Raw genomic sequence first — 26,742 nt, 5'->3', positions numbered from 1 at the left:
GGGATATCTTTTAGCCTGGCACATAGAACATTCTATCACCGTGCCCACTACGCAGGACACAGTGCCAAATGGAAAACAAGGTAAGAAAATACCAAGCAGGTTTCGGGCCAGGAAGATTGTGTGCTGAACAGGTACTCTATTTAAAGACAGTCCTTAGATACCTAGCAGTGAGAACCAGAGGGACCATGTCCACCTTTGTAGAGTTCAAAAAGGCATATGAATCAACTCTAAAGATAGGTCATCACTAAGCCAAGAGCTGGAAGAGATTTGCCTCGACAAGAAGACAGTGAATGTTATCAGACAGACACCAACAAACACCAAACCCAAAACTAAATTCATGGGAGGTTTATCAGAGTCCTCCGAGATTAAACACGAGTAAAACAAGGAGATGGTATTTCACCACTGTTTGATTTAAGATTCCTGCCAGTCTTAAAAATGCCGCAGGACCCCCCCCCCCCCCCCCCCTCTCTCTCTCTCTGGCAATACTGGATTCAACTGGCGGCAGCATTGCACTGACCAACAAACATGAGTTGTGGGGATTCACAAGCTTCCTAACACAGTCTCCCTCACACCCTGCCATCACAAACACAGAACACTGTCTAGCCTTGTGATGTGTCACTGCAGCCTATGATGTCAGTGACCTTTAACTGAAAGTGACTTATGTTATTGGTAATTAGAATATTTTTGTTAGTAGCTAGTTTTGTGATGGAAAAAAATAAATAAATAAAAGGTATTCATATGATGCAGAAGAACACGGAAACAGAGCAGCTGAGTGACATTTCGCCACCGCTCCCCCCCCCCCCCCCCCCGCCCCCCACCACCACCACAAAAGAGGATGACTGGCAGGCTAGTACAGAAGAACTGAACAAAATGAGGACGACTAAATGTGCAAATATAGGACTAAATGCAAAAGATGTCTTATTTACATGGATTCAAGGATGCTGTCAAAATGGCATTGGAATCTATAGAAAAACATTCAAATACATGCTCATAAACTACTGCTACAGTGGAACTTAGAAGAATTGAAGGGTGGAGCTGGTTGGTGCAGTGAAGACTATCTTACATATGGAGAGGACAATAATGATGAAGAGGAAGAAGAAGAAAGTTCAGATGATGATTTCCAGGGATTTTAAAGGTCAGTTCAGTTTTATAAACTAACACTTTTGTTAGTCTGGCTTTGCAATCTAATTATAAAAATGGTAACAATGTCATTACTTTTTAAAAAATTACTTAAAAATTAAGGCGCGTCTTATAGTCTGTAGTGTCTTATAATCCATAAAATACAGTACTACTACACAGAATTGTCAGTTAATGGAAGAAAGAATTAAAGACACAGGGACTATATAAACCAATCATGGTAGGGAGGAAAATCAAGAGGACTAGATATTGGCTGTCTGGCATTCACCGATGATCTGGCAATATGTATAGATAACATAAAAGCTGTAGGAAAGCAGATCAATGTCCTGAAAGTGAAGGCTGATAAGGTCAGACTGCAGATCTCCCTCAAGAAAAGAGACTACATGCCACACCTAAAAGATGCACCAAGAAAGATCACGATAAAATATGGTAAGATCAAGAGACTTCACAAATTCAAGCATTTTGGGGAGATGGTACAGGTGAATGGGATAGAGAAAGAAGCTCACAACTAGGGAAATAAGAAGATGAGTAGAGCATTCTGGAAACATCTAAAATAAAATATGTCTATCACGCAACATAAAAGTGAGACATTACAATACATCAGAAACATAGGTCATTAATTGCAAAGGTGTACTAGAAAGATCAAGAAATTAGAGAGAAGACTTGTCAAAAAATGCTAGGGCCCAATACGATAGTAGTAGTAGTATACAGACTGCAGAGTAGACAAGAGACTGAACATATTTAAAATAGTACATGACACGAAGAAATTATATGGGCATATCAAGAAAATGCCAGACTCTTGATGAATGAAACAGATTTTGGAGAACACACAATACATTAAGAACATAAAATGCATCACCATAGTCAGAAGAGCCCTGAAGGATGCTGCATAATAGACTCAGACAGACAAGACAAACATTCAACCACAAAGTACTCAACTGAAAAGTGTACCAAGACGTCAAGCTGAGAAGATGAAAAAGTGTGGCACCTTAGATAATCTCACATTCAATAGATGCTTTGGGTGATTCTCTGGAGGCTTACACATGTGTAAGTAACACTCTCTCAGACACAATCTCTCTCCAATTAGCACATTAGAACATCAAAATCCTGGGATGGTTGAAGGGCACTGCCCATAATGCTCCAAATGTTCTCAACTGGGGAGAGATACAGTGACCTTGCTGGCCAAGGTATGGTTTGGCAAGCACGAAGACAAGCAGTAGAAACTCTCACCATGTGGAGACGGTCATTATCTTACTGAAATGTAAGCCCAGAATAGCTTGCCGTGTAAGGCAACAAAACGGGACATAGAATACAGTTGGCATACTGCTGCGCTGTAAGGGTGCCGTGGATGACAACCAAAGGGGTCCTGCTATGAAAAGAAATGGTACCCGAGACCATCCCTCCCAGTTGTCAGGCAGTATGGCTGACAACAGCCAGGTAGGTAGCTATCTGCTGTCCATGTTGTCTCCAGACACGTCTTCAACATTGAATCTAAGTAACTGGCATAGAATCGTTTTCAGTGATGAGCCCTGCTTCATACTGGGCTCCGATGACCTTTGAAGACGTGCCTCGAGCTGCCCCGGACTGGGGTGGGATACCAACTTGACTGTCACCCATCAGGTAGCCCGAAAATTAGAGCCCTGAACCTGCGAGCATGTTTGTTCTTTCAGATACATAGAATGTATATTATGGTCACTTTCCTCAAGATCACTAGATTATCTGACCATCAGTATTCATCAAGCAAGAAGCAGAACTGAAAGCTCTCTCTCTGCCTTGGAAAAGAAAAAAATATTGCAGAAATATTTCATTCCAATCTGACTCACTGAATGGTTACATATAAATTATTATACAGCTTCAATATGTGCAGCAGAGCTTCAGGTAATGCTGCAGATTTATCTATTTATAACATTAATCAGCAAGAATAAAAATAAATGAAATGATCTACAATAACTATTCATGGCAATATTACACACAGCTCTGGGAGGAAGTTCTCTCTCTCTCTCTCTCTCTCTCTCTCTCTCTCTCTCTCTCTCTCTCTCTCTCTCTGTGTGTGTGTGTGTGTGTGTGTGTGTGTGTGTGTGTGTGTGTTGCAATGTCTTTTCATTAAAATATTTTACAACAAAATAAGAATTTTATTAAATAACATGTCAAACTTCAACAAGTACAGTTCCATACAGAATACCACTTCATTTACGACTAGTAAATATCACAAGTAAGCTTTTCAATTTAGTTTTTTCATAGACATGATTGGAATGCAACTGCTTTAATATGGAGTCACATAGCTTGACTAGACTAACTGATGTTACTTTGACAGTATTGCGTACAATAACATCCTTCCACAATCTATGGTTCACATGAATAAAATTAACCAAATAAATTGAAAATTATTGCTACATTGTATCTGAAAATTAATTTTTATCAAAATAACCATCTTAATATTTTAATTATAATCCTTTATAATGGACCAAACAGAATGTGTGACAGATAACAATGACAAGTTGAATGTAATTCAAATACTGCAGTAAAAATGCTCCTGGAGCAAACAAATTAACCTTTATATACTTGCCTGACAATGACTATTTTAACACTAAAAAAACAACACCCTTGTGAAAAGTCTGCTAGTATTAAAAATAACAACAGAATTCACCATTATCTTACAATATGAGGAGCTGTAAAATGTGACTCTGAAAACATACACAGACCATAACAAACTGAAATTAATTCCTCTCCTTTCATGAATTGGTATAAGACAAATGTACATATCATGTTCATGCCAGCTAACATTCCAACTATATAATTAAAAAAAAATCTTTTCTGTATCTATTTACAAACTGTGTACATATTCAGTTATTGGATCAATCAGACAATTCAATAATATGAGAATTCTGAAACAGTAAAAAAGTTCCTGGCATAATATCCTCTCTCTCTCTCAGCATTGTATGTGGTTTTTTTCCCAAATCATTTTCATTTTCATATAATTATCTTGGGCTTCCAGTTGCATTAAATTCTTTCTTTATGGCCATACACACCAACTATTGTCAACGTGATAGCAACCAGCTCTCATGTAGTTTTTGGTATTTCCTTATACAGATATTGCTATAGGTTGTGATATGCTGGTAGCAACTTTACACAAAGACATTGCTGTCAATGACACGACAGTCAATCACAACTATTTTACAGTAATTGATGAGAATGATACTGTAAGATTATGCAGGTTTATCAACTACATGTGACTGGAAGCCGAACAATATTATATTAAATTTCATCAGTGCAAGACTTTGCATTTTTACATGATCATCATTTTTCTGCTGCACACAATGGTCACATACAAGTGTTATCTTAATCAACATGGGAGGGCCATGTTCTAAGGATACCAAAACTTGATGAGGAATCCTGTAAATAATATTGAAATGGGCAACAAATACAATGATTGTTGTAACAGCTATTTACAAAACACTTTTGTATGTACAATAATCAAAGTACAAACAGTACAACTTGCTGCAGTACAAAATCTTTAACTATTTCTTTTATTAATCATTGTCTGAAGGACCCCGCATAACTGTGAGATGAACCTCGTCCCGTTGTGACAGGATTTTCTGGAGGTGGGGACTGTCTTGGGGGCTGACGAGGGAATAAAACAGAGAGCCTCGTGAGTGTGATCTTCGTCAGACGCACAACGGCAAGGTGTGCAGCATACTGCAGTAACAAGGCACCAAAGCCCTTGTAAAGACCGATTGTGCCTTCTTGTTCCAGGGTCGCACGATAGCAGTCAGCAGCTCCTTCATAATTTGTTAGTATTGGCATCACCTCCAAGCCCGTATCTAGATTGTCAATAATAGTTCTAGTGCCTTGTAGGTGCAACCTGCGAATGAAAAAGAAAGAAAAACAAAGCCTATTCCATATTCCCTTTCCAGAGTGCAGTTCCTGGTACAGAATCTGCCACAGAGTCCATCCTCTTCTTACATAAGCATGTAAATGTAGTGACTCATTCTGTAAAAGTGTATTATGCCTTATAAATGAGTCTCAGTATCACGTATACTAAAAATGGTTCAAATGGCTCTGAGTACTATGGGACTTAACAGCTGAGGTCATCAGTCCCCTAGAACTTAGAACTACTTAAACCTAACTAACCTAAGGACATCACACACATCCATGCCCGAGGCAGGATTCGAACCTGCGACCGTAGCAGTCGCGCGGTTCCCGACTCACGTATACTACTAACTTTTATGTTACACGCTACTTGCTGCTATTCCTAATTGCTAATTAAATTTCATTAAACTTTAAAGGTGCAATAAATGTGTGATACTTGTATAAAGTAGCTTCCAAGTTAACAAGTGAGGACATACAAATGGAGTGCAAAATTTATTCATTCATTGTAAGAATAAATGGCATCACAACAACAACAAGTAAATAACAACTCAAGTTTTTAGAATGAGAAGCTCTTTGGTCAATAGCTAAATATGACTAAAGGGAAAGGTAAATTAACAGTGTGGAGAAAATCCGTTAGTCACTTAATAGAGGGTGGAACTACATAAAAAGATCTTGACAATATACAAATAATACACCATAATTAGGAATTCTACAAGTTTCACAGTAATTAGCATCAAACTGAAAGGAACTGTTAAGTCTGCATGTCAAAGAGAGCTGAGTCTGACATTAGTTACACATTTTACACTCCTATGAATGGAAGAGCTGTGGAAGGGTGATAGTCACAAAAGATGTTAGCAAGGCTGATGATTGTTGCAGTGGCAAGATTTGCAGTGGGAGGCAAATTACTGTTTAAAAATCAACTAGATAACAAATAAGCTTGAATAAAAGTGGGAAAAACATGTCTATAAAGTGAAAGAGTCTAAGACTAATACCTGACAAACTTTAAGCATGCTAATATCATTATTTCCAGGATGAGGTTTCATTCTGCAGCAGAGTGTTTGCTGGTTTGGAACTTCCCAGCAAAACAAAACTGCGTGCCTGACTAGGCCTTGAATCTGGAACCTTTGCCTTTCGCAAGCAATTCATATGTTCACAGAAGTGCTCAACCAACTGAGTTATCCAAAGATAATTCAGGATCTGACCTCCTTCAAATACAGGTTCTCTAAATTTATCTAACAAGGTTTTGTGAGGACTAGATAGACTTTCTTAAAAGAATTCCCATTTAAGTTTGCAAAACATTTCTATTGCATTTTCATATAGAAATCTTGCAAAATCTTCCACTCACCTTCCCTAATACCGATTTTACCAGACTGACTCATTTTGTATCGCTTCTTGGTATCATCCGTAAATACTTACATAATCTGACGTGCTCAACATGTACAACACTGATCTTGGAATCAGACACTACCATGTTCCTTCTCTTTGTTATAGGCGTCATCATACATTTGTCCACACCTAAAGAGAGCATTAAATTGCATTTACAACATATCAAGAGAGGTCCAATTCTTTCTGCACTTCCTTATGATCAACCCATGCCAATACTTTCCTGCGGACAATAGCATCACTGGTGAACTAACTTACAGCACCACTGATCCTATATGATAATTCATTTTTGTATATTGAGAACATTAGAGATCCTGTTACAATTCTTTGGTGTACACTTGACCTTTCCTTCATTTCTGCTGAGCATTTTCCATACAGTAGAACACACTGTGTTCCACTAGTAAAAAAATTCAACGAGCCAACTGTATGTCTGAGGATACTCCATATGATTGTATCTTGGTTAATATCTGATGACAGGATAAGTGTTGAATGCCTTTCAGAAATATGCATAGATGGAATTTATGTATTTACCAGAATCAATTTTTTGCAAAACGTTGTGTATGAATAAAGCAAGCTGTGTTTCAAATGTGTGCTGTTCTCGAATCTTTGTTGATTCTTTGAGACAAGTTTGTCTCCCTCCTGGGATGTAACCTTCACTCAGTGTATGCTCTAGGATTCTGCTACTGATTGGTATCTATAATTCTGTGCATCTGATCTTTTATAATCCCTCCCCATCCCCCTTTTGATGTGAGACCGTTTGCTGTGCAAGAGATTCTTGTTAAATGTGACCTGTGGAAGAGACTGATTCTGCAGCGTATTCAATGTGAGATTTAATTGGAATTCCATCAAGGATTGGTGCCTAGTTCACTTTAAACAGTTTCTTTTTTCCCCCAATCCTGGAGGTGCATATTGTCAATATCTCTTTATTTGTGAGTCTACGTGTTGGTCAAATATTGATACAGTAGTATCATGCATAAATACCTTTTTAAATATGAATTTCTGCTTTCTGTCTACCAGCTTCAGTCTCAACACCAGGTAGACCTATGAAAGCTTTGGCGCAACTCATTGATTTTACAAGTAACCAGACCTTCCTAAGAGATACAATAGATTTTTCTTCACAATCTGAACCCGCTGTAGTCCTCAGTGGTTCCCAATCCCACAACAGGCCACATCAGTCCACCTACCCCACCACCACCCCACACCGAAGGCAGGGTTATTGTACAGTTTGGCCCCCAGGGCAAAAAAACAACTAAGCCCATGTCAGAACCATAGAACGCTAAGAAAAAAACGACTTAAAAAAGATGGAAGGAAAGACAACTAAAAACAAGGACTTTGAGAAAGGTCCTTAAAACATGCCATCGACAAATGGAGGTCCTAACTAAAGATTAAATTTCTTTCACCATATTGCTACAATGGACAAAAAGTAAACTGCGGTTGACAGCCCGCGCGTCCTTTGCTAAAATGGCCGATAACTCATACGGCAAACATAAATGAGAATGTAAGTGATTAAGAAAAAAAGGGCATTCTGTCAGGAGAAGGTGAACTGTCAGAGGTTGAGGGCAATGAGCACATGGTGGAGGGGGAGCACCACTTAAAAAATGACAATGGCTAAAAAAGACAGTGGCCAATACGCATTCTAGCTAAAATGATCTCCTCGTGGCGAGAGAGCCGAGAGGAGGTCATCCAAGATGATTGGAGAGGCTTAATCCCCCAGAGCTTGTTCCCATGCACGGAGGACCAGTGGTGGTGCCAAAGTGACAGCCAGCAACACAGAGATCATCAGAGGGTATGGAAGAACTAGCAGGCCAAGGTACGAGGACTGCAGCCTTGGCAGCAGCGTCAGCGGCTTCAGTTCCCGTCAGACCGACGTGACCAGGAATGCATATAAACATCACAGTGACTTGATCAATAGTGAGCAAGTGACAGCTCTTCTGGATGCGTTGCACTAAGGGGTGGATGGTGCACAGCACACTGAGGCACTGAAGGGCACTGAGAGATTCTGAGCAGATGACGCAATTGAAAAGCCTGTGTCGCCGGATGTACTGCGTGGGCTGATACAGGGAGAAGAGCTCTACTGCAAATACTGGGCAATGGTCCCGAAGCCGATACCAAAAAATGTTGGTGCCAACGATAAAGGCACATGTGACACCACAATCAGTCTGAGAGCCATCAGTGTACACAAACATACTATCACGAAGTTCCATGTGAAGGTCATGGAACTCACAGCGATAGAGTGAGGCTGGAGTAGGGTAGTAACCAAACCAACCACAGGAACGCCTTGGGCTGCGGATCGGAGCCGCCGGGCAGTGAAGCCGCCGGCGGTGGAGCATGCACCACCGGGTAAACACAAGGACGAGTCGGACGACAACTGACGACAACCGACAACGATCTACTATGACCGACACAACAAGGAAGAGATAAACAACGGAGGCTTGTGGAAACCACAACACCAAACACCAACAGTAAATCCACTCGGAACGAGAGCCAGGCGAATGTCAACAACGAGCAACGACCAGAATGCAGTACCGCCAAGATAGAGACGCAATCCAGAGTGAGTACCAGACTGACTGGACTAGGGCAGAGCGGGTCCCTATATACGAAACTGGAGGGAGTGGCTATTGGCCGCGGTCTGCACGTGGTGTAGCGGTGGCGCCCTCGCTGCGCGAGAGCTGCTGCGCCGAAGAGCCGCCGCGGACGCGGATCCCTCTATGGGCTGGCCACGTCCATTTCTTCTGGCGTGTGTTCGACTTCCACGGGGGGAGGTACTAGAAGTAGTGTCTTTAGGAAGCGAATGAAGGCCAAAGTGAACGCAGGCCACTGCATGAAGTAAGGTGGTGAAGGAAAAGTGGCATGTGGCGCGAAGTTAAGCTGCTGGAGCAAGAGCCGAAAGCAAGCTCCAGAAGGTAACAGAGAAGAGGAACGCACCCCATACTGGTGGTCAAAGAAGTAATCGAAGGAGGAGGCATAGCATGGGTGGCCAGGCATTTGTATCTGTCGAGCAGGAAGTCACAGCAGTATGACCGTAATAGTTTGGCTGCTTTGACATACAGACTCTCAAGTGGGCTAGTGTAAAAGGTGCCAGTGGCCAAACGGATGCCACAATGGTGGATAATATTGAAACTGCGTAAGAGTTACAGACGTGCAGATGCATAAACGAAACACCCATAGTCTAGTTTTGAATGGACAAGAGACTGATACAAACGGAGGAGGGTGGTCCGATTTGCTTCCTAGGAAGTGCTGCTGAGGACACACAGGACATTGAGGGACTGCATACAGTGGGTGGCCAGGTAAGACACACGGAAGAACCAAGAAAGTTTCCTATTGACTATTAGCCCCACGAAAATCATAGTTTTAACAAATGGAAGAGCAACAGGCCCAGGATGTAAAGATGGTGGAAAAAAACAATTGTGCCACCAGAAATTCATACAAATGGTTTTGTCAGTGGACAAGTGAAAGCCATTGTCGATACACCACGAGTAAAGATGATCGAGACATTGCTGAAAACGCTGCTCAAGGAAACAAATCAGTAGAGAACTGCAATAGATCGCAAAACCGTCAATGAAAAGGGAGTTGGAGATGCCCAACGGGTGACAGGCCATTGTAAGTTTAATGGTGACAGCAAAGAGGATGACGCTCAGGACAGAACCTTGATGCACATCGTTTTCATGGATAAAGGTGTCCAACAAGGGAGGACCCGCACATACGTTGAAAACTCAGTCTTTTAAAAACTCCTGAAAGAAATGGGGCATCGGCCTCAGAAGCCCCACATGTTGAGAGTACAGAGGATGCCACAGTCCTCCAGCAGGTGTCGTAGGCTTTCTCCAAATAAAAAAAACACAGCCACAGTTTGAGATTTCCACAGAAATACATTCATGACATGGGTTGACAAGGTGACAAGATGGTAAACTGCAGAATGGCATGCTCGAAATTCATCCTATGCAGTGGTTAGTAAATTGCAAGACTTGAGCCACTACACCAGCCGGGCATGAATCATGTTCCATTTCCTTGCAAGTACAGCTGATGAGAGGAATGGGGCAGTGGCCAGAAGGAAGGTGTTTGTCCTTGCCAGGCTTGGGTATGGGTATGACAGCAGCTTCACGCCAGTGTCGGGGAAATGTGCCCTCTGCCCAGATGTGACTGTATGTATGAAGGAGAAAGTGCTAGCCGAAAAGAGAAAGGTTCTGCAACATCTGAATGTGAACACCGTCTGACACTTGGGGTGGAGGATTGGGATGAAGTGAGAGTGTGAGCTAGCTCCCTCGTGGTAAAGGTAGCACGGTAGCACTGTAGCACCCACGATTCTGAGAAGAGAAGGGTATCGCCTGAGCCTTCTCCACTTGCTTCCGATGGGGGAAGGCACGGTGATAGTGGTTGGAGCTCAAAATCTCTGCAAAATAGGGGCCCAAGGTGTTGGAGATGGTAGGAGGGTCCGTTACATCACCTGCTGCTGTCAGGCCGGAAATTGGGGAATGGATCTTGGTCCCAAACAGTTGTCAGAACTTGGCCAGCCGATGGAAGAAGGAGTGGGGCTGTTAAAAGAACCAGTAAAGGAAATCCAGCTTGCTTTTCTGCTATCCCGAAGAATGTGGTGACACTGTGCATTCAACTGTTTGTAAAGAATGTAGTTTGCCATCATAGGATGACAGTTAAGTATGTGGAGAGCACATCTCCGCATGCGAACTGTGTTGTGGCATGCCTCAGTCCACCAAGGGACTGGACACGCCGTGGGATAGAGGAAGGTGAGAATGGGACATTCTGCAGTGGTAAGGATAACGTTTGTATGATATTCTACCTGACCAACACAACTGGGGAAATGTTGTTCGGCGAAGATCACCAAGGAGGAGTAAAGCCTTGCCACCAGGAAGGAGTAAAGCCTCCATTCAGCCTTGGGTGTGCATGTAGATGGGGCGCGAGTCAGAAATCGGATAGCACACGGGAAATGGTTGCTTGAGGACATGTTAGAGAGAACAAACCACTTGAGATGATGGGCAAGCTGGGCAGTGCAGAAGGAGAGGTCCAAGTGGGAACAGGTGTAAGTGAAGTCTGAAAGGAACATGGGTATTCCCATATTAAGGCAGATGAGGTTAAGGTGACTGAGGAAGTCAGCCAAGAAGGTACCTCTCTGACAGGTTCTGGGTGAGGCCCAAAAGGGATGGTGCACATTAAAGTGAGGGAATTTCCCAACAAGCTGGAGGAAGTCTGCCCTGGTGACACCAAATGACAGAGGGATGTACAAAGGGAAAAGGTCAAGTGAGGAAGGAAAATCCGGACTGCAACAGCTTGGAGCCATGTAGTTAGGGAGATAGGTTGACTATGAACATCATCCCAGAATAGGAGCACGATTCCCCCACGACATGGAATGCTGTTCTCAGGGGCATGGCAAAGCAGACAGGGAAGAATGTAAGAATTCAAAGTCATTGTGAGGACACAATTTTATTTCCTGGAGGCAGAGTACAAGTGGACGCTGTGAGTCTAAGAGCAGCTGTAAGTCCTCTTTGTCAGATTGAAGGCCACAAATGTTCTACTGAAGGACAGTCATGCCGAGGAAAAAATGTAGGGGCGTCACCTCGGGGGCGGCTGCTGTGTGCCAGCCTTAAAAACTCACTGCTACCGGGCACAGAGGCTGGTGGATCCTGGTCCACAAATTCTACAGAGGTATCGGCATTCCCCTTCTATCGGTCCGCATACTACACGGCAGAAAAATGGTCGGTGGTGTGCACCAGCAACACACAGGTTGGGCAGGCGAGGGTATCACGTAGTGACACCATCGAAGAGGATCTCTGAGTTGGCGAAGGAGAAGACCGTTTCCCTTTGTTTGACTTCTTGGAGCCTTTCCAGTTGGCAGAGGAAGACAGATTTTTTTGGCTGGAGGGACGTAGAACGTCTTTGCGGGAGTATTTCTTCTGATCTTTCCGGCCGGCCGGTTGTGTAGCAAGTGACTTCGCCCCGTGAGGCGAAAGTCTAATGGCTTGTTGCTCATCTGGAGGAGGAGATGGGGTCACTACCATGATGCTGGCCGATTTCACAACCGCAGTGCTAAATTTGAGATAACACATCTGCACGGCCACATCCTTCGTGGAGCAAGATGTAGCAAGAACACTACTGTAGGTGCCATACAGTAGAACACACCTATCTTAGGTGTTTGTTCACACCTTCCAAACACCTGACAAAGTGACCAATTGGCAATTTAGGAAGGTAGCACCTCAGGCAATCACCCCTCCCTGGGCCTGGCATTTACCAGCGGGGACATGAGAGCCCTACCTGTCAACCCGAGCCTGGGAATGATGCATTACCCAGTGACCTGTTACATGTCACAAAATATTTTGTTGAACAACTCAGTCATCTTTATGTGCTGCAAGTTGAGGTGTTGTGTGCAATTGCAACCTGGTGTCCAGCCAGACTGCCAACTATTGTTGGTATCACACCTCTATATATGAATGATTGTGAGTTCGACTCCCAATGACCATTTTTCCTCTGATGTTTGAAAACCTAATCAGTAGGAATGGAGATTTCATTTTAAACAAAGCTCTGGGTTTGGCACTCAATTTATTACAATCTTGCTGGCCATCACATCCTCCAAGAGCAGGAAAATGCTGAGAGAATGTGTGTTACACAGAATATTATTGCAAGCACACAAAAAAAGCATCAAAGGGCACAGTGGGTGTCAGATTTCAAACTTTACTCACTCTCACCTCACTCGTATTGACCCACATAATCACTGTCACACGCACCTTAAGACAACAGAGAAAGGGAGAAAGGTGCTGTACATGGGATTAAAACAGAAGTAAAACCACAGTAGATCTGAAAGAAAGTCACAGGGAAATGTCTGTGGCTGACCACTCACAAAAAATTTCCAGTCACCCTGCTAACATATTAAGAACATTGCCCTAAAATTTTAGGAAACAAGTTGGACAAATCAAATAACATCAAAACTCTCACCAACTCATTTGAATGTTACTTAAATACAAGGCAATCCTGCTGCTGCCCTCTGGTCAGAAAATAAAACATAGTGTAGTAAAATGTGGCACACAGTGATCAGTATGTCACAAGCACCATACACTGGAGAATTCTCTTGCTGGAGCAAGAAGTTTCGCATTATAGGGCTGTGGCCTATGCAAGGAAGAGTAAGGAGGGCCTCGACCTATAGACATTGCTAGAAAGAGGTACATCATGGCTGTGTTGTGGGCTTTACTAGACAGAGCTTATTGTTTGTCATTTCCAACCACTCGTCCTCCCATCAAGACATGGCCATATCTCAACAGTGAGGTGACAGCCCGCAGGGGGATGGCACACTGAAACAACTGAGGACAATGACACTGCTCCATGGCTGCTAACTCTGCCCTGGTACCCAGAAGAGACACCTCCTTTCCCAGTCGTCGTAGTTGGAGGAGGGCACCCTAGATATTCTGGATTACTTCATCTGCTGCATACAAGCATTGTAGATAGTGAAGGGCACTCAGAGAATTGGAACATACAAGAAATTTAGCACTCAAATCATGTGTCACCTGCTCCTGTGCCTAGAAGATTGCATTTAGTTTTGCTCATAATTCTGCATCAAAGACAGTAAAAGTGTGAGCTTTAGGACACAATCAGGGAAAACAAAAGAGGAACCAACAGAGTCGTCCTGTTTTGGCTCACTCATAAAGACAGCTGTAGAGTTGTGGCGCTCAGTTAAAATGTCCTTAAATAATGTATTAAAAAATATGCAGGAGTGCAACCTCTCCTGCTACTGCACTAAATCTAAAATTACCCTGAGCCTCTGCAGTAACCAGGGTGACAGATTGTTAAAACCCTGGATTTGCAGTTGGACTTGTCTCACACCAAGTGATTACAGCACATGCTGTACATGGATCCAAAAAAGCCTTGTTGCTCATGAACAATTGAAGAAAAGGCATTCCAGAGGCAGATGAGCACCAATATGATATCTATATCTACATCTACATGCATCTATATCGATACTCTACAAATCACACTTAAATGGCTATCAGAGAGTTTGTCGAATCACCTTCACAATAATTCTCTATTATTCCACTCTCAAGCAGTGTGTGGAAAAAGCAGACACCCATATCTTTCCATGAAAACTCTGACTTCCCTTATTTTAGTATGATGATCATTTCTCCCTACGTAGGTTGGCCTCAACAAAATATTTTCGGATTTGGAAGAGAAAGCTGATGATTTAAATTTGTGATAAAATCCTGCCGCAACAAGAAATGCCTTTGTTTCAATGATGTCCACCCAAATCCTGTATTGTGTCTGTGACACTCTCCCCTCTAGTTGACAATAATGAAAAAACACGCTGTTCTCAGAACTTTCTCAATGCACTCCATTAATCTTATCTGGTAAGAATCCCACATGACACAGAAGAACTTCTAAAGAGGATGGACAAGTGTAGTGTAGGCAGTCCCTTTAGTAGGTCTGTTGCATCTTTTAAGTGCTCTGCCTAAAAATCACAGTCTTTGATTCACCTTCCCACAAAATTTTCGATATGCTTTTTTCAATTTAAGTTGTTCATAATTGTAATTCCTAGGTATTTAGTTGAATCTTAGATTTGATTGATTTATCGAGTAACTGAAGTTTAACGGATTCTGAAACTTCCTGGCAGATTAAAACTGTGTGCTGGACCGAGACTCGAACTCAGGACCTTTGACTTTCGCGGGACAAGTGCTCTACCAACTGAGCTACCCAAGCATGAGTCACGCCCCGCTCTCACAGCTTTACTTCTGCCAGTACCTCGTCTCCTACCTTCCAAACTTTAATGGATTCTCTCTCTCTCTCTCTCTCTCTCTCTCTCTCTCTCTCTCTCTCTTTTTTTGGGGGGGGGGGGGGGGCACAAAAACAACTAGGGTCATATGCATCCATGTCAAAGCTGTAGAACACGAAGGACAAAGAGAAGAGTTAAAAATGGCTACATGTTAATCCCAATTGACAGAGGACAGGACAGCTAAAAAACAGGAGTAGCATTATGTGGATGACCTCACGTTTTCCATTGTTTAGGGTCAAATTTCACACCATACAGATAGCTTTTGTAAATACTTTTGCAATTTATTTTGATTTTCTGATGACTTTACTAGACAATACATGATAGCCTCATCTGCATACAACCTAAGACAGCTGCTTAACAAGAAGCATGTTTTCTAAATCGGTGTTGACTGTGTGTCAATAGACCATTCTCTTCAAGGCAATTCACAATGTTTGAACACAACATGTTCCAAAATACTGTTGCTTATAGATGTTAATGATACAGGCCTGTAACTTACTGGATTAATCCTATTGCCTTTCTTGAATACTGGAGTGACTTGTGCTACTTTCCAGTCTTTGGGTATGGATCTTTCATTGAACGAGTGGTTGTATGTGTCTGTTAGGTATGGAGCTATTCCATCAGCATACTCTGAAAGCAACCTAACTGGTATACAGTTTGGACTGGAAGACTTGCTTTTATTAAGTGCTTCACAGCTCTGAGGATATCTACTTCTAAGTTACTCAGTTGGCAGCGGTTCTTGATTCGAATTCTTGAATATTTACTTCATCTTTGGTGAAGGAATTTCAGAAGGCTTCGTTCAGTAACTCTGCTTTAACAGCACTGCCATCGACAGTATTTCCATTGCTATTGCGCAGAGAAGTAATTGACTGTATCTTGCTCCTAGCATACTTTACATACAACCAGAATTTTTCTGCCAGGTTTCAAGACAAAGTTTCATTGTGGAAACTATTGTAAGCATCTTGCATTGAAGTCTGTGCTTAATTTCGAGCTTCTGTGAAAGATTGCCAACGTTGGGGATTTTGCATTTGTTTAAATTTGGCATGCTTTTTTCGTTGTTTCTGCAACAGTGTTTTGACCTGTTTTCTGTACCCAGGGGGGGAGGGGGGATTCAGCTACGTCATTTGTTAATTTATTTGGTATAAATCTCTCAATTGCTGTTGGTACTATTTCTTTGAATTCAAGCCACATCTGGTCTACACTTGCATTGTTAATGTGGAAGGAGTGGAGATTGTCTCTCAGGAAGGTGCCAAGCAAACTTTTATTTGTTCTTTTTTAATAGGCATATTTTTGTTAATTCCTGTAATTTTTATGCTCATTATTAGATCAGGGTTAATTGTTGCTAAGAAGTCAAGTGTGTTTTCGCAAACATTTACTATTCGAGTGGGCTCATTAACTAATTGCTTGGAATAATTTTCAGAGAATGCATTTAGCACAATTTCGGATGATGTTTTATGCGTACCTCCAGATTTAAAGAAGTATTTTCACCAATATATCGAGGATAACTTTAAGTCACCACCAACTATAATTGTACAAGTTGGGTGCATGTTTGAAATTTCTTTGAACCATTCAGCAATTTTATCATCTGGAGGTCGGTAAAAGGATCCAATTAGTATTCCATTCCAGTTGCAAAGAATGATTGCTACCTATACTAACTCATAGGAACTAAGGAACTATCTACTTCAATTTCGCTATGATATTAACTACTACTACTACTACTACTACTACTACTACTACTACTAACAGCAACAAACGCACCATCACCAACTGTGATCAGACTATCCTTTCTGAACGCCATTAGGTCCTTCGCAAAATTTCGGCTGAACTTATCTCTGGCTTTAGCCAGCTTTCAGTTCCTGTAACGATTTGAGCATCACTGCTTTCTATTAGCGCTTGGAGCTCTGGTTCTTTCCCAACACAGCTATGACATTTTACGACTGTTATACCGATGGTTCTTAGATCTACATTCTTCCTGTGTTCAATCCCCACTCTTTGAGACTAAAGCCCTTTTTGTGTTTCCCAGAGACTAACCTAAAAAACTACCTAGTCCATGCCACACAGCCCCTGCTGCCCGTTAGTCACCTCCTGCGTTTAATGGACTTCGGACCTATTTAGCCGAGCCCGAACTCCCACCACCATATGGCCCAAGTTGAGGCCTCCTCCTGATAGCTGCTCAAACCAGAGAGAATCTCTTCTAATCCAAAGCGACACACATCACTTGTATTGACATGAGCCACTACCTGCAGTTGGCTGCACCCTGTGCTCTTCATGGCATCTGGAAGGACACATTCCATGTCTGGAATGACGCCACGTGGTATGCACACAGAGATCACATTGGCTTTCTTCTCCTATCCAGATAAATTCAGACCTGTGAGGAATGTACATGTCTGATGTATCATGAGGAGTTGCCATTGGATTGTCAGTGGTGGTTACCAGCCTCAGCACAGAGACTGAGGATGGGGATCGTCCTGCTAGCACCCATGGCCAGCTTAGGCCCCTCATGGTGGACAGCGTCAATGATCTTCAGGTAAGCAGGCCTCACCAATCCACACACTGTGCACCTGTAGTCTAGCTGTGAACGTACAAAAGCCCTAAAAACTGGATCAGATGCACCCTGTCCAATCCCCCAAAACCTGTGGGGTAAGGCACTTTATGATATTCAGTGCCTTCTGGGTTCTGGCTTTCAGATAGGGCAGATGTGGCAACCATGACAATTTGGCGTCGAAAGTGAGGCCCAGAAACCTGAAAGGTCTAAGGAAAGGCCCAATGTCATTAAATGATGATAATGAAATTCAAAAATATGGGTGAGCTTTGTGCAGCACTTGGAAGAGGAAGGCATCTTATCCCACTAGAAGTTGCTTATAAGGTTGCTGTTGCTGTAACTGACCATGCAGAATGTGCCTCAGGTAGTGTTACCGCTTATGCAGTGTCACAAGAATTGTCCATACCATGGTCAACGGTACATAAAGTTTTGCAGTCTACTTTACAACGGTACCTGTACAAGACCCAGACAGTGCAACAACTGAAACCTTATCGTAATGCAGCAATGTTCTGAATTTGCTCTTCAGTTTCTCGCACAGAGTGAAGTTGATGACATATGGCCAGGCAATATTCTGTGGAGTGATGAGGCACGCTTCACACTACAAGGTGCAGTGAACAGAACTGCAGAATTTGAGATACTGTTAAACTGTGTGTTGTGTACAAAGAACTATTCCACTCACCGTACGAATGTGTGGTGTGGATTCACAAGCACCTTTATTCTTGGTCTGTTCTTTCTTAAAGAGAACGCACCCAGAGGGACTGTTAGGTATACCGTGATATCTGCATGTTACCAAGACCTCCTTGTACAGCATGTGATTCCTGCTTTTCATGAAAGATTGGTCAACTGCTCGACACTTGCCCAGTGAAAAATCTGCTTAATGCAACCTTCCACAAATGTTTTACCTTCAGAGCTTTGATAGATGCCTGGCCTGCAAGATCACCTGATCTGAATCCACATGGCTTTTAGCTCATGCGATACCTAAAAGAATGCGTTTACCGGGGACACATTCAGTCTCTACCTGATTTGAAGACCAGTATATAGGTACACATTGCTACGATTCCACCAGAACTACTGTGAGCAACAGTTAATCATGTTGTTTTATGGGTGCAGCATCTTGTTAACATCTCTGAAGCTCGTATTGCCCTAACTGCGTAACCCATGGTTAATAATAAAACCACTATTATGCCTTTTCACTTGTTTGACCTTTCCACCCACACCTCATTCCTAATCCATTACATATGAAAACACTTTTATACAACTTTCTTGCATTCACAATGCCAGATTTGCAACTAGTGGCCAAAATTGGAACAATTTTTTTCACTGTAAATTGGTTCCACATTAATGCCTAAGAGTATCTACCAAGTTTCACTATAATACGATAAATCACATCCCACACTGGCCCTCTGTGAGTAGCTCCACTTTTGTTATAACCACCCAATACTTCAGAACTGCCCCAAGTCTCTTCCTCAGAGTGCAATGCTTTATATCAGAATCAGGCCATCACAGTGCAGTCTATAATGATTGTGCCTACGGCAATGATTCTCGACTGTGAAAGACTGAGTGAGTGCTCACTTGCACCTTCCAGAACCACATTTTGTTAGTGACCATCCTTCAGAGAATCAGGACAATCTTTAAGTCATCTATACTAGGAATCTGTTTCTGTTCACGTTATTGTGTACTTTCCCAGCACTAATAAAAGTTCTATTGTACTTGGCTACCTACGCACCTTTCTCTTCTTGTGTGTGTGTGTGTGTGTGTGTGTGTGTGTGTGTGTGTGTGTGTGTGTGTGTGTGTGTGTGTGTCACCCATAACGGAATACTTTAATTACTAATAAAATGTGGGAGTGACTGCTTACTGGGAGACACATGAGCACTGGGACTGCACTGTGAATATTTTTCACGAGAGAACAAAGAAATGCACATTACTAATTCTGGAAACTTAGGTTCTACACTAACAACTATAATGGTAAGTAAAATAACACTGCAAATAATCATTTTTTGACAATATAATGTAATTGGATAGATAAATCTACTCGCAAAGGGGCAACAGGAGGGGGAAAAAAAGAAACACACACACACACACACACACACACACACACACACACAAAGTGTAACTTGTGCAGGCTTTCAGAGCCAGTGGCTCCTCCTTCCGGCAGAAGAGTTGAAGGGGAAGGAAGAGGAGTGAAGGAAAAGGACTGGAGAGGTTTAGGAAAAGGTGTAAAGTTTGGAAGAGTCACACAGAACCCTGGGTCAGGGGAGACATACAGGACAGTATGAGAAGGAAAGATTGATTGTTGGGGACTGCACTGGATGAGATTTGAAAACATGAGAACTTAAAGGTGGAAGACATGGTAATATGAAAGACAGAAATTACAACTAAAACATTGTGCACAAGTTAATAAGAACGAAAAAATAGGTGCATTGTGTGTAACAGAGGTGGGAGGGGGACGGCGAAAAATTGACAGGTCAGAAAATGAAAAATGTAGAAAACTAAAATGGAGTGAAGAAAGGAGTAGTTACCACGAAGAAATGCTGAGATAGAAGGAATTCCTGTAAATTAAGGCCGGGTGGGTGGCGAGAACCAAGGACATGTTGTAGCATTTGTTCCCACCTGTGGAGTTCTTAGAAACTGGTGTCTGGGAAAAGAATCCAGATGGTATGTGTGGTGAAACAGACACCAAGGTCATACTCTGCAACAGGATATTGTGTGTTGCTGGTATACACCCTCTGCCTATGCCCATTCATCCTGACCAATAACTTGGGGGGGGGGGGGGGGGAGCCATGCCAATGTAATGGGCTGAACACTGTTTACATAACTGCTGGTAAATGATGTACCATTTCACAGGTGGCTCTCCCTATGATAGTATATGTTTTGTCAGTTCAGGGCTGGTATAGATGGCTGTAGGAGGGTGCATAGGGCAATTCTTGCAGCATGGCGGGGATAGTCACAGGGGTAGGGGGTAGGAGCCACAGGGTAGGGAGATGGGTGCAGAAGGAGCATTGGGTTTGACAAGGAGTTTGTTTTTTTTTTAGGTGTGATGGGCAAAATCTCAGAATGGATCTCACTTCAGGAGATGATTGCACAAAGTCCTGGCACTGTCGAAGAGCTAATTAATACATTCAAGATCGGGATAATACTGAGTGTCAAGTGGTGTGCTCCGAAACTGTTTTTTGGAGGGATCAGCAGTACCAGCAATGGATGTGACGGTGTGGGAAACCTCTTTTTGGAGCTAGGCCGGTGGGGTAATTACGTCCAGCAAAGGCTGATGTGAGAATGGTGGGGTATTCCTGTAAAGAGTCTGCATCCGAACAAATGTAGGCTATGACTCTACCCTTGTGATCATCCCTGCTGCAAGACTTGCCCTATGCACCATCATTATCATCAGATTTTCTCCTTCCCCTTCTGTGTGTGTGTTCTCCTGCCACCACTTGGTGAGTAGATTTTTTTATCTATCCAATTACTTTATACTGGTATGCAATATGTCATACTCATTACAATTACCAACCTGTGTAGTATTGTTTCCAGAGGGAAGAAGACAACATCTGCTGCAAATACTGCAAAAAGTGCAGCATGCAGTTCAATGTCTTGAGAGGCAGCTTGAGTAGTCACTTCCCGTGACAATGCTCCACAAAATATGTGCATAATGTTAAGTTATCAAATTTAATTCACAAGAAAGTTATTTAGAAACAAACTTATGATGATCAACACAATTAATCAATTTCCAAATGGAGAAGAAAACACAAGAAAGAAGATATATTAGTTATTAGTCTTTAGTTTTGCTTGAAAACCTCAGGAGGAAAAGGGGGGGGGGGGGGGGGGGTACAAAAGGAGAGAGAAATGGAATGAATGAAAAGCAAAGTTTTGTATATTATGGCAGGAAAATCACATTAAAGGGTTCACATAAATTTATAAGATATAATTGGTATTACTGATCATCATCATAGTTTCTTCTTCTTCTTCTTCTTCACCTTCTTCTTCAAGGGGACAGAACTTCCGAATTCTCTTCGTTATGCACATTGTATGGAACCCTGTAGGCCTTTACCCACAGGCCAATTCTGGCAAACATTCTTTGCTCATGTGTTCTATAAGAAATTTCTGATTCTGACAATATTCTAAGAAATTTGTCATTTAAGCTTTAAATGTTGAGTGCCTGTCATATACTTGCATTTCTCTTCCTGTCTGTCTTTATCATCCCCACAACTAATTTAAGGAGTCTCATTTTGGAAGCTTGGGTTCTACTTTTGTCATTGTTATTGAGGACCTACATGTCAGCACAGTGTAAATCTGCTGGTTCTGCCACTGAAGAACTTCAGCATTGTTTCCTATCTTTCTTAGTTAACATTCTACTTATGGTACCATACATTCAGTTAAATTTTTCAATTTTCTTTGCAGTATAAAGTTCTTCAAAAGATGAGAGTGGGCAACCATGGAAAATGAATTAGCTGACATACTTAATGGATTTATTATTAACAAATGACCTTATATGGAACTGAGGAACCACAAAATGTCATGGATACTTTTTGAGGCAAAATTGTAAAACTGTACTGTTTCAGTACTTCCTTCAGTTCAAATAAAACAGAGCTCTTTCTAGCATATCTTCAGAATTTGAAACTAATTTTACTTGTACTGATACCCTTTCTTTGGATAATTTAAGACCACAGCCTATCCTCTGAGCACATGACTGTAGTGCCCATCTCCCCTCTATGGGGCAATCCACACACTATACACTTTTTTAAGCACTTAAATTTCTTCTGTAAACTTTCTCCATACATTTTGCCAAATTTACATTCACATTTTTTTCCAACTCCAGTGTGGAATTCAAACAATGGAAAATCCAGGATAGAATGTAGCAATATTTTGCCTGAGGCTGCAGTCGTGTGTGTGTGTGTGTGTGAGAGAGAGAGAGAGAGACAGAGAGAGAGAGAGAGAGAGAGAGAAGGCCAAAAGCTTTATTTGTGACAGTTTTTTGTTGTGCCTATCTGCGGCTCAGCATCTCCGCTATATGGTGAGTAGCAACTTTCCAGTATGGAATTTACAGACAGGCTCATTTTCATGATTACTGCTCAAAAATAAGTGACTGCTATGCAATGTGATACACAGCAATCTTGATGTCAAACCTTTATTGCTACAGGTGAGCGATATCACAAGCAAACTCTGAAGAAGCTGAACTGCAAGAATTGCTATTTCAAAACTAGTAGTTTTTTCTCTTCCACCCATTGTATAGGATAAGTAGGTGCCTTTCCTCACACCACAAAGAAATACACACCTGCACACATAAATACGTAACTTCCAATGTCACAATCACTCAACATACCTGTTTTCTCTGTTCGTATTTGTGGGAGATATGCAGCAGCCTGCTAGTAGTTCCACGTACAATCAAGGTGAAAAAATATCGGAATAGACCATATGCAACTGTAGGAACAACAAGGGCCCACACTGGCAGCATGCGACCTGTGTATGGAAACAGAATAATAAATGTCTATGGCTAATATTAAAGTCCACATGAGAACTGCACTTCCTAAGTATGTGAAAGCAAATACGAAGGGCATTCAATATGTAATGCAAACATTTTTCTCTGAATTCAAGTTGGTTTTATTCAGTATTCCAATATACCATATTATTCCCTACACGGTTCATTACAAAAGCCTATTTCTCAATGCAACAGCCTTATGCCACCATATTGGGAAGCCCTGTATACCTGCACGGCACCACACTACTGGTCGATGTTGGTAGATCCTGCTGCATCTATAACTTCCACATCATCCACATACTGCTTCCCACAGAATACATCCTTCATTGGACCAAACAGATGGAAGTCAAATCCAGGTTGTAAGGTAGATGACAAAGAACATTCCAATGGAGTTTTGTGAGCTGCTCTAAGGTGTGCGGTCTCATACGAGGCCTTGCACTGTCGTGGAGCACTGAAGTGTTTAGCTGCGATAGGTTGATCACCTTGAAATAGTGTCCACATTTTCGAACATTGCAGGAGTCTCGGCTGCGTGTGGTCAGCCGGCAAGCAGGAGATTGGACAGGTCTGCAAAAACTTGTTGCAATCGTGACAGGTGCCTCGTGCCAGGTCTTCGTAGACACTCTACAAGTGCCTATTAATATCTGCGATGCTCTGGTTTTCCACCTGAAGAAACTCAATGACAGCTCTTTGCTTGGAACGCACTTTCACAACAGACACCATTTTGAAGGCTATATATACTGCTGCCACTTATCAGAACTTCATGAAACTATAGGAGCTGAAGCAGGAATATTCCACGACTTCCGACAGCAAATTACACCAGTTTTTCAACTGAAATTGCATTACTTATTGAACGCCACTAATATATTTACATAATAGTCACTTATACATCTGTTTACTTCATCATGTGCACAAGCTCCATGTTTATATCATCACTCCATATTTAAAACAATGGGTCACCCATCAAATTAAAGAAATCATGCACTGCACAGAAATTAAGACTGTTGGAGGTAAAGAATGTAACACGCAAGTTACAATGTCTTCAATGATTTCCTACGATAGCTAGCACTTTATTATTCTTTTGTAACATTGATATTTTAGTTCAAGTAACCATCCCATCCTCTATCTCAGGGCTTCCCAAACTTTTCAGCTGGTGGACCCCTTCTTCAGTCGAAAATCGATGGTGGACCCCTAGTCAGTCAAGAGCACAATAACATTAAATTTCAGAGTGAAATCCATGGGAACTCAAAAAAGCTTCTTAATGCAAGTGCCATGTTGCCATGTTCCCAATGACGCCCCCCCCCCCCCCCCCCCCCCCCACAGAAGTATCAGCAGTCTTTGGTTTAGAGATGAATGAAAACATCTTGAAATTAACGATCCAATTTGAATTCTCACTGTATCCAGGCACTTACTAGTGGATTTACTCCCCACACTATAGCATGATTAAAATTACACGTTGGAGCTGCCTTCCTCCAATAGCAATCAACGTCATGTCAAAACTGTTCGCTGTTGACAAGCTGCCGCTTGTGGTCTGTTCACTTCCACTGTTTGGCTACTACTGTGTAAAGAGCATGCATGTTTCGTAACAGTCGTGTGTGTGTGTGTGTGTGTGGTTTTTCGTGAAATCCGAAGAAAAATGTTCAAATGTATGTAAAGTCTATGGGACTTACCTGTTGAGGTCATCAGTCCCTAGTCTTATACACACTATTAACCTAAGTTTAACTTCCACTAAGGACAACACACACACACACACACACACACACACACACACACACACACACACGAGGGAGGACTTGAACCTCCGGCGGGAGCGGCTGCGCAATCCACGACGATATGGCACCTTAGACTGCGCGGCTGTGAAGAAAAGAGGCCAAGGAATTGCCTTTAAAGGACTATTGTGACATCTGTTGTGCAACGTATGGGAATACATTCACCCAGTTTACATGCGTTTTCAAAACCGGATTTCGTAAGCCGATGTCCCAGGTCCGCTTTTGGTTGGTCAGATAAACACTTCAAAATCGATTCTGGAAATCTGCTTTTATAAAGCCGTTTTCCAGTTCCACAATAGATTTTCGTGCACATGTAAACAGCTTGGAAACTCTAGTTATTGTTACGTCTTTGCGTATCTACTGAACGGCAGCTGTCAGTCCATAGCCGGCAGCTAGCAGGCGGTGTTGCAGCAGTGTACTGTCAGTTAGTAGCCGGCAACGGGGAGGTGGCGTGGCAACAGTTTAGCCACAGCTGACAACTTCAACTATAACTTGGACACTATATCATGGCAGTCAGCCTCGATTGTAAACAAATTAGGAAAACAAACAGACTCTCTTATTTTTATATAAGAAAATAAAGCATTTCAAAAAACGTAAGACTTTTTTTCTCAAAGGAAACAATTCTGGCAGAGGAGGTTTACCTTTTACAAGGTGGCACGTGAAAAGTCCTCATTTGTTTACGCTCGCAGCCAGTTGCCACAATATAGTGTCAGAGTAATAGCAAGTAATTGTAATTGAAGTATAGGCAGGCCATATTTTTAACTGAGAGGACGGAATATATTATAAAGAAAAGAAATTAGCTTTAGAGATCATTTTTAATTTTCGTAACAAAAATATCAATGCCAAAAGAATTCAATTAATAATTATTTTGTAAATGATGACAGAAACAAAATTCCTACAGAGTTATAGTTTAGGTACGTTCGCTGAGCATCTACGAAGAAAAATGCTTTCTTCTTTACTAGAGATGAGTCTTTAGGAATAATAATAGAATCCTAATGTGATGGTTGAGGGTGTTTCTGCTGACACAATTTTGAAAAGTTGGGTTCAGTTCTTGACAACTGGAGACGGATGTCTGGTTCCACATCTAGATAGCTTCGGTACTTAGTTTTGTGGGCACCATAGATCGAGAATCCAGATTCACGCATGTATGTTGTGGCAAATGGAAGAAGTACACGTTTTGCCTTTTCAACAAGGGGGTAGTATTTCTTGATATCCAAACAGATCCAAAAGCGTAACTGTCATTGTCAAAACTTGATTTCAAGGTAGTGTCTGTGGCAATTTTTATCAACAACTCATGTTCATTTGATGACAGAATGTTCGACTTTTTCGATACAGTGAATGGGTTGACCACACTTTCGTATTTCTGCAGCTTCTCAACTTCAGCTGTTGGGAAATAATGCTCCAACAATGACATCAAACTTTGGAGATGTTCCAGGATTTGATGAAACAAATTCTTCCCAAGCGCCAATGTTCTGTTTTTCAAAAACTCCTTGAGAACAGGGAAACACTCGACCTCCCCCTCCTTGACACTCTCTGCCCAAAAATTGATTTTCCTCTGGAATGCTCGAACTTTGTTGATAGCAGTGACCTTTGTTTCACTTTGCCCTTGGAGTGAAATATTCATTTCATTCATTTTGGAGAAAATATCTGATAAATAGGCAAGTATACACTGCCAATTTTCGTCATTAATAAGGTCTGCTAATTTGGTGTTATGCTCCAAGAGAAAAGCTAAGACTTCCAATCTTAATTCGTACAACCGAGAAAGTGCATTCCCACGTGAGAGCCACCTTAGTTTTGTGTGGAGAAGCAGAGAACA

At 41.9% G+C, this 26,742-nt stretch overlaps 1 protein-coding gene across 1 annotated transcript in view; it reads right to left on the bottom strand.

Moving 5' to 3' along the window:
* Positions 1–4,101: 4,101 nt before the first annotated feature.
* Positions 4,102–26,742, bottom strand: part of LOC126412054 (mitochondrial outer membrane protein SLC25A46-like) — a 42,906-nt gene continuing 20,265 nt past the window's right edge. The window contains exons 6-8 of the mRNA XM_050081434.1: positions 23,001–23,141; positions 21,196–21,313; positions 4,102–4,999 (exon numbers count right to left, since the gene is read on the bottom strand). Coding sequence (XP_049937391.1) covers positions 4,672–4,999; positions 21,196–21,313; positions 23,001–23,141 — 587 coding nt within the window. The 3' untranslated portion in view covers positions 4,102–4,671. The remainder of the gene's footprint in view (positions 5,000–21,195; positions 21,314–23,000; positions 23,142–26,742) is intronic.

The sequence above is a fragment of the Schistocerca serialis genome, chromosome 7, assembly GCF_023864345.2.
Source record: "Schistocerca serialis cubense isolate TAMUIC-IGC-003099 chromosome 7, iqSchSeri2.2, whole genome shotgun sequence".
NCBI lineage: Eukaryota > Metazoa > Arthropoda > Insecta > Orthoptera > Acrididae > Schistocerca > Schistocerca serialis.
This window is presented reverse-complemented; position numbering and strand designations above follow the sequence as displayed.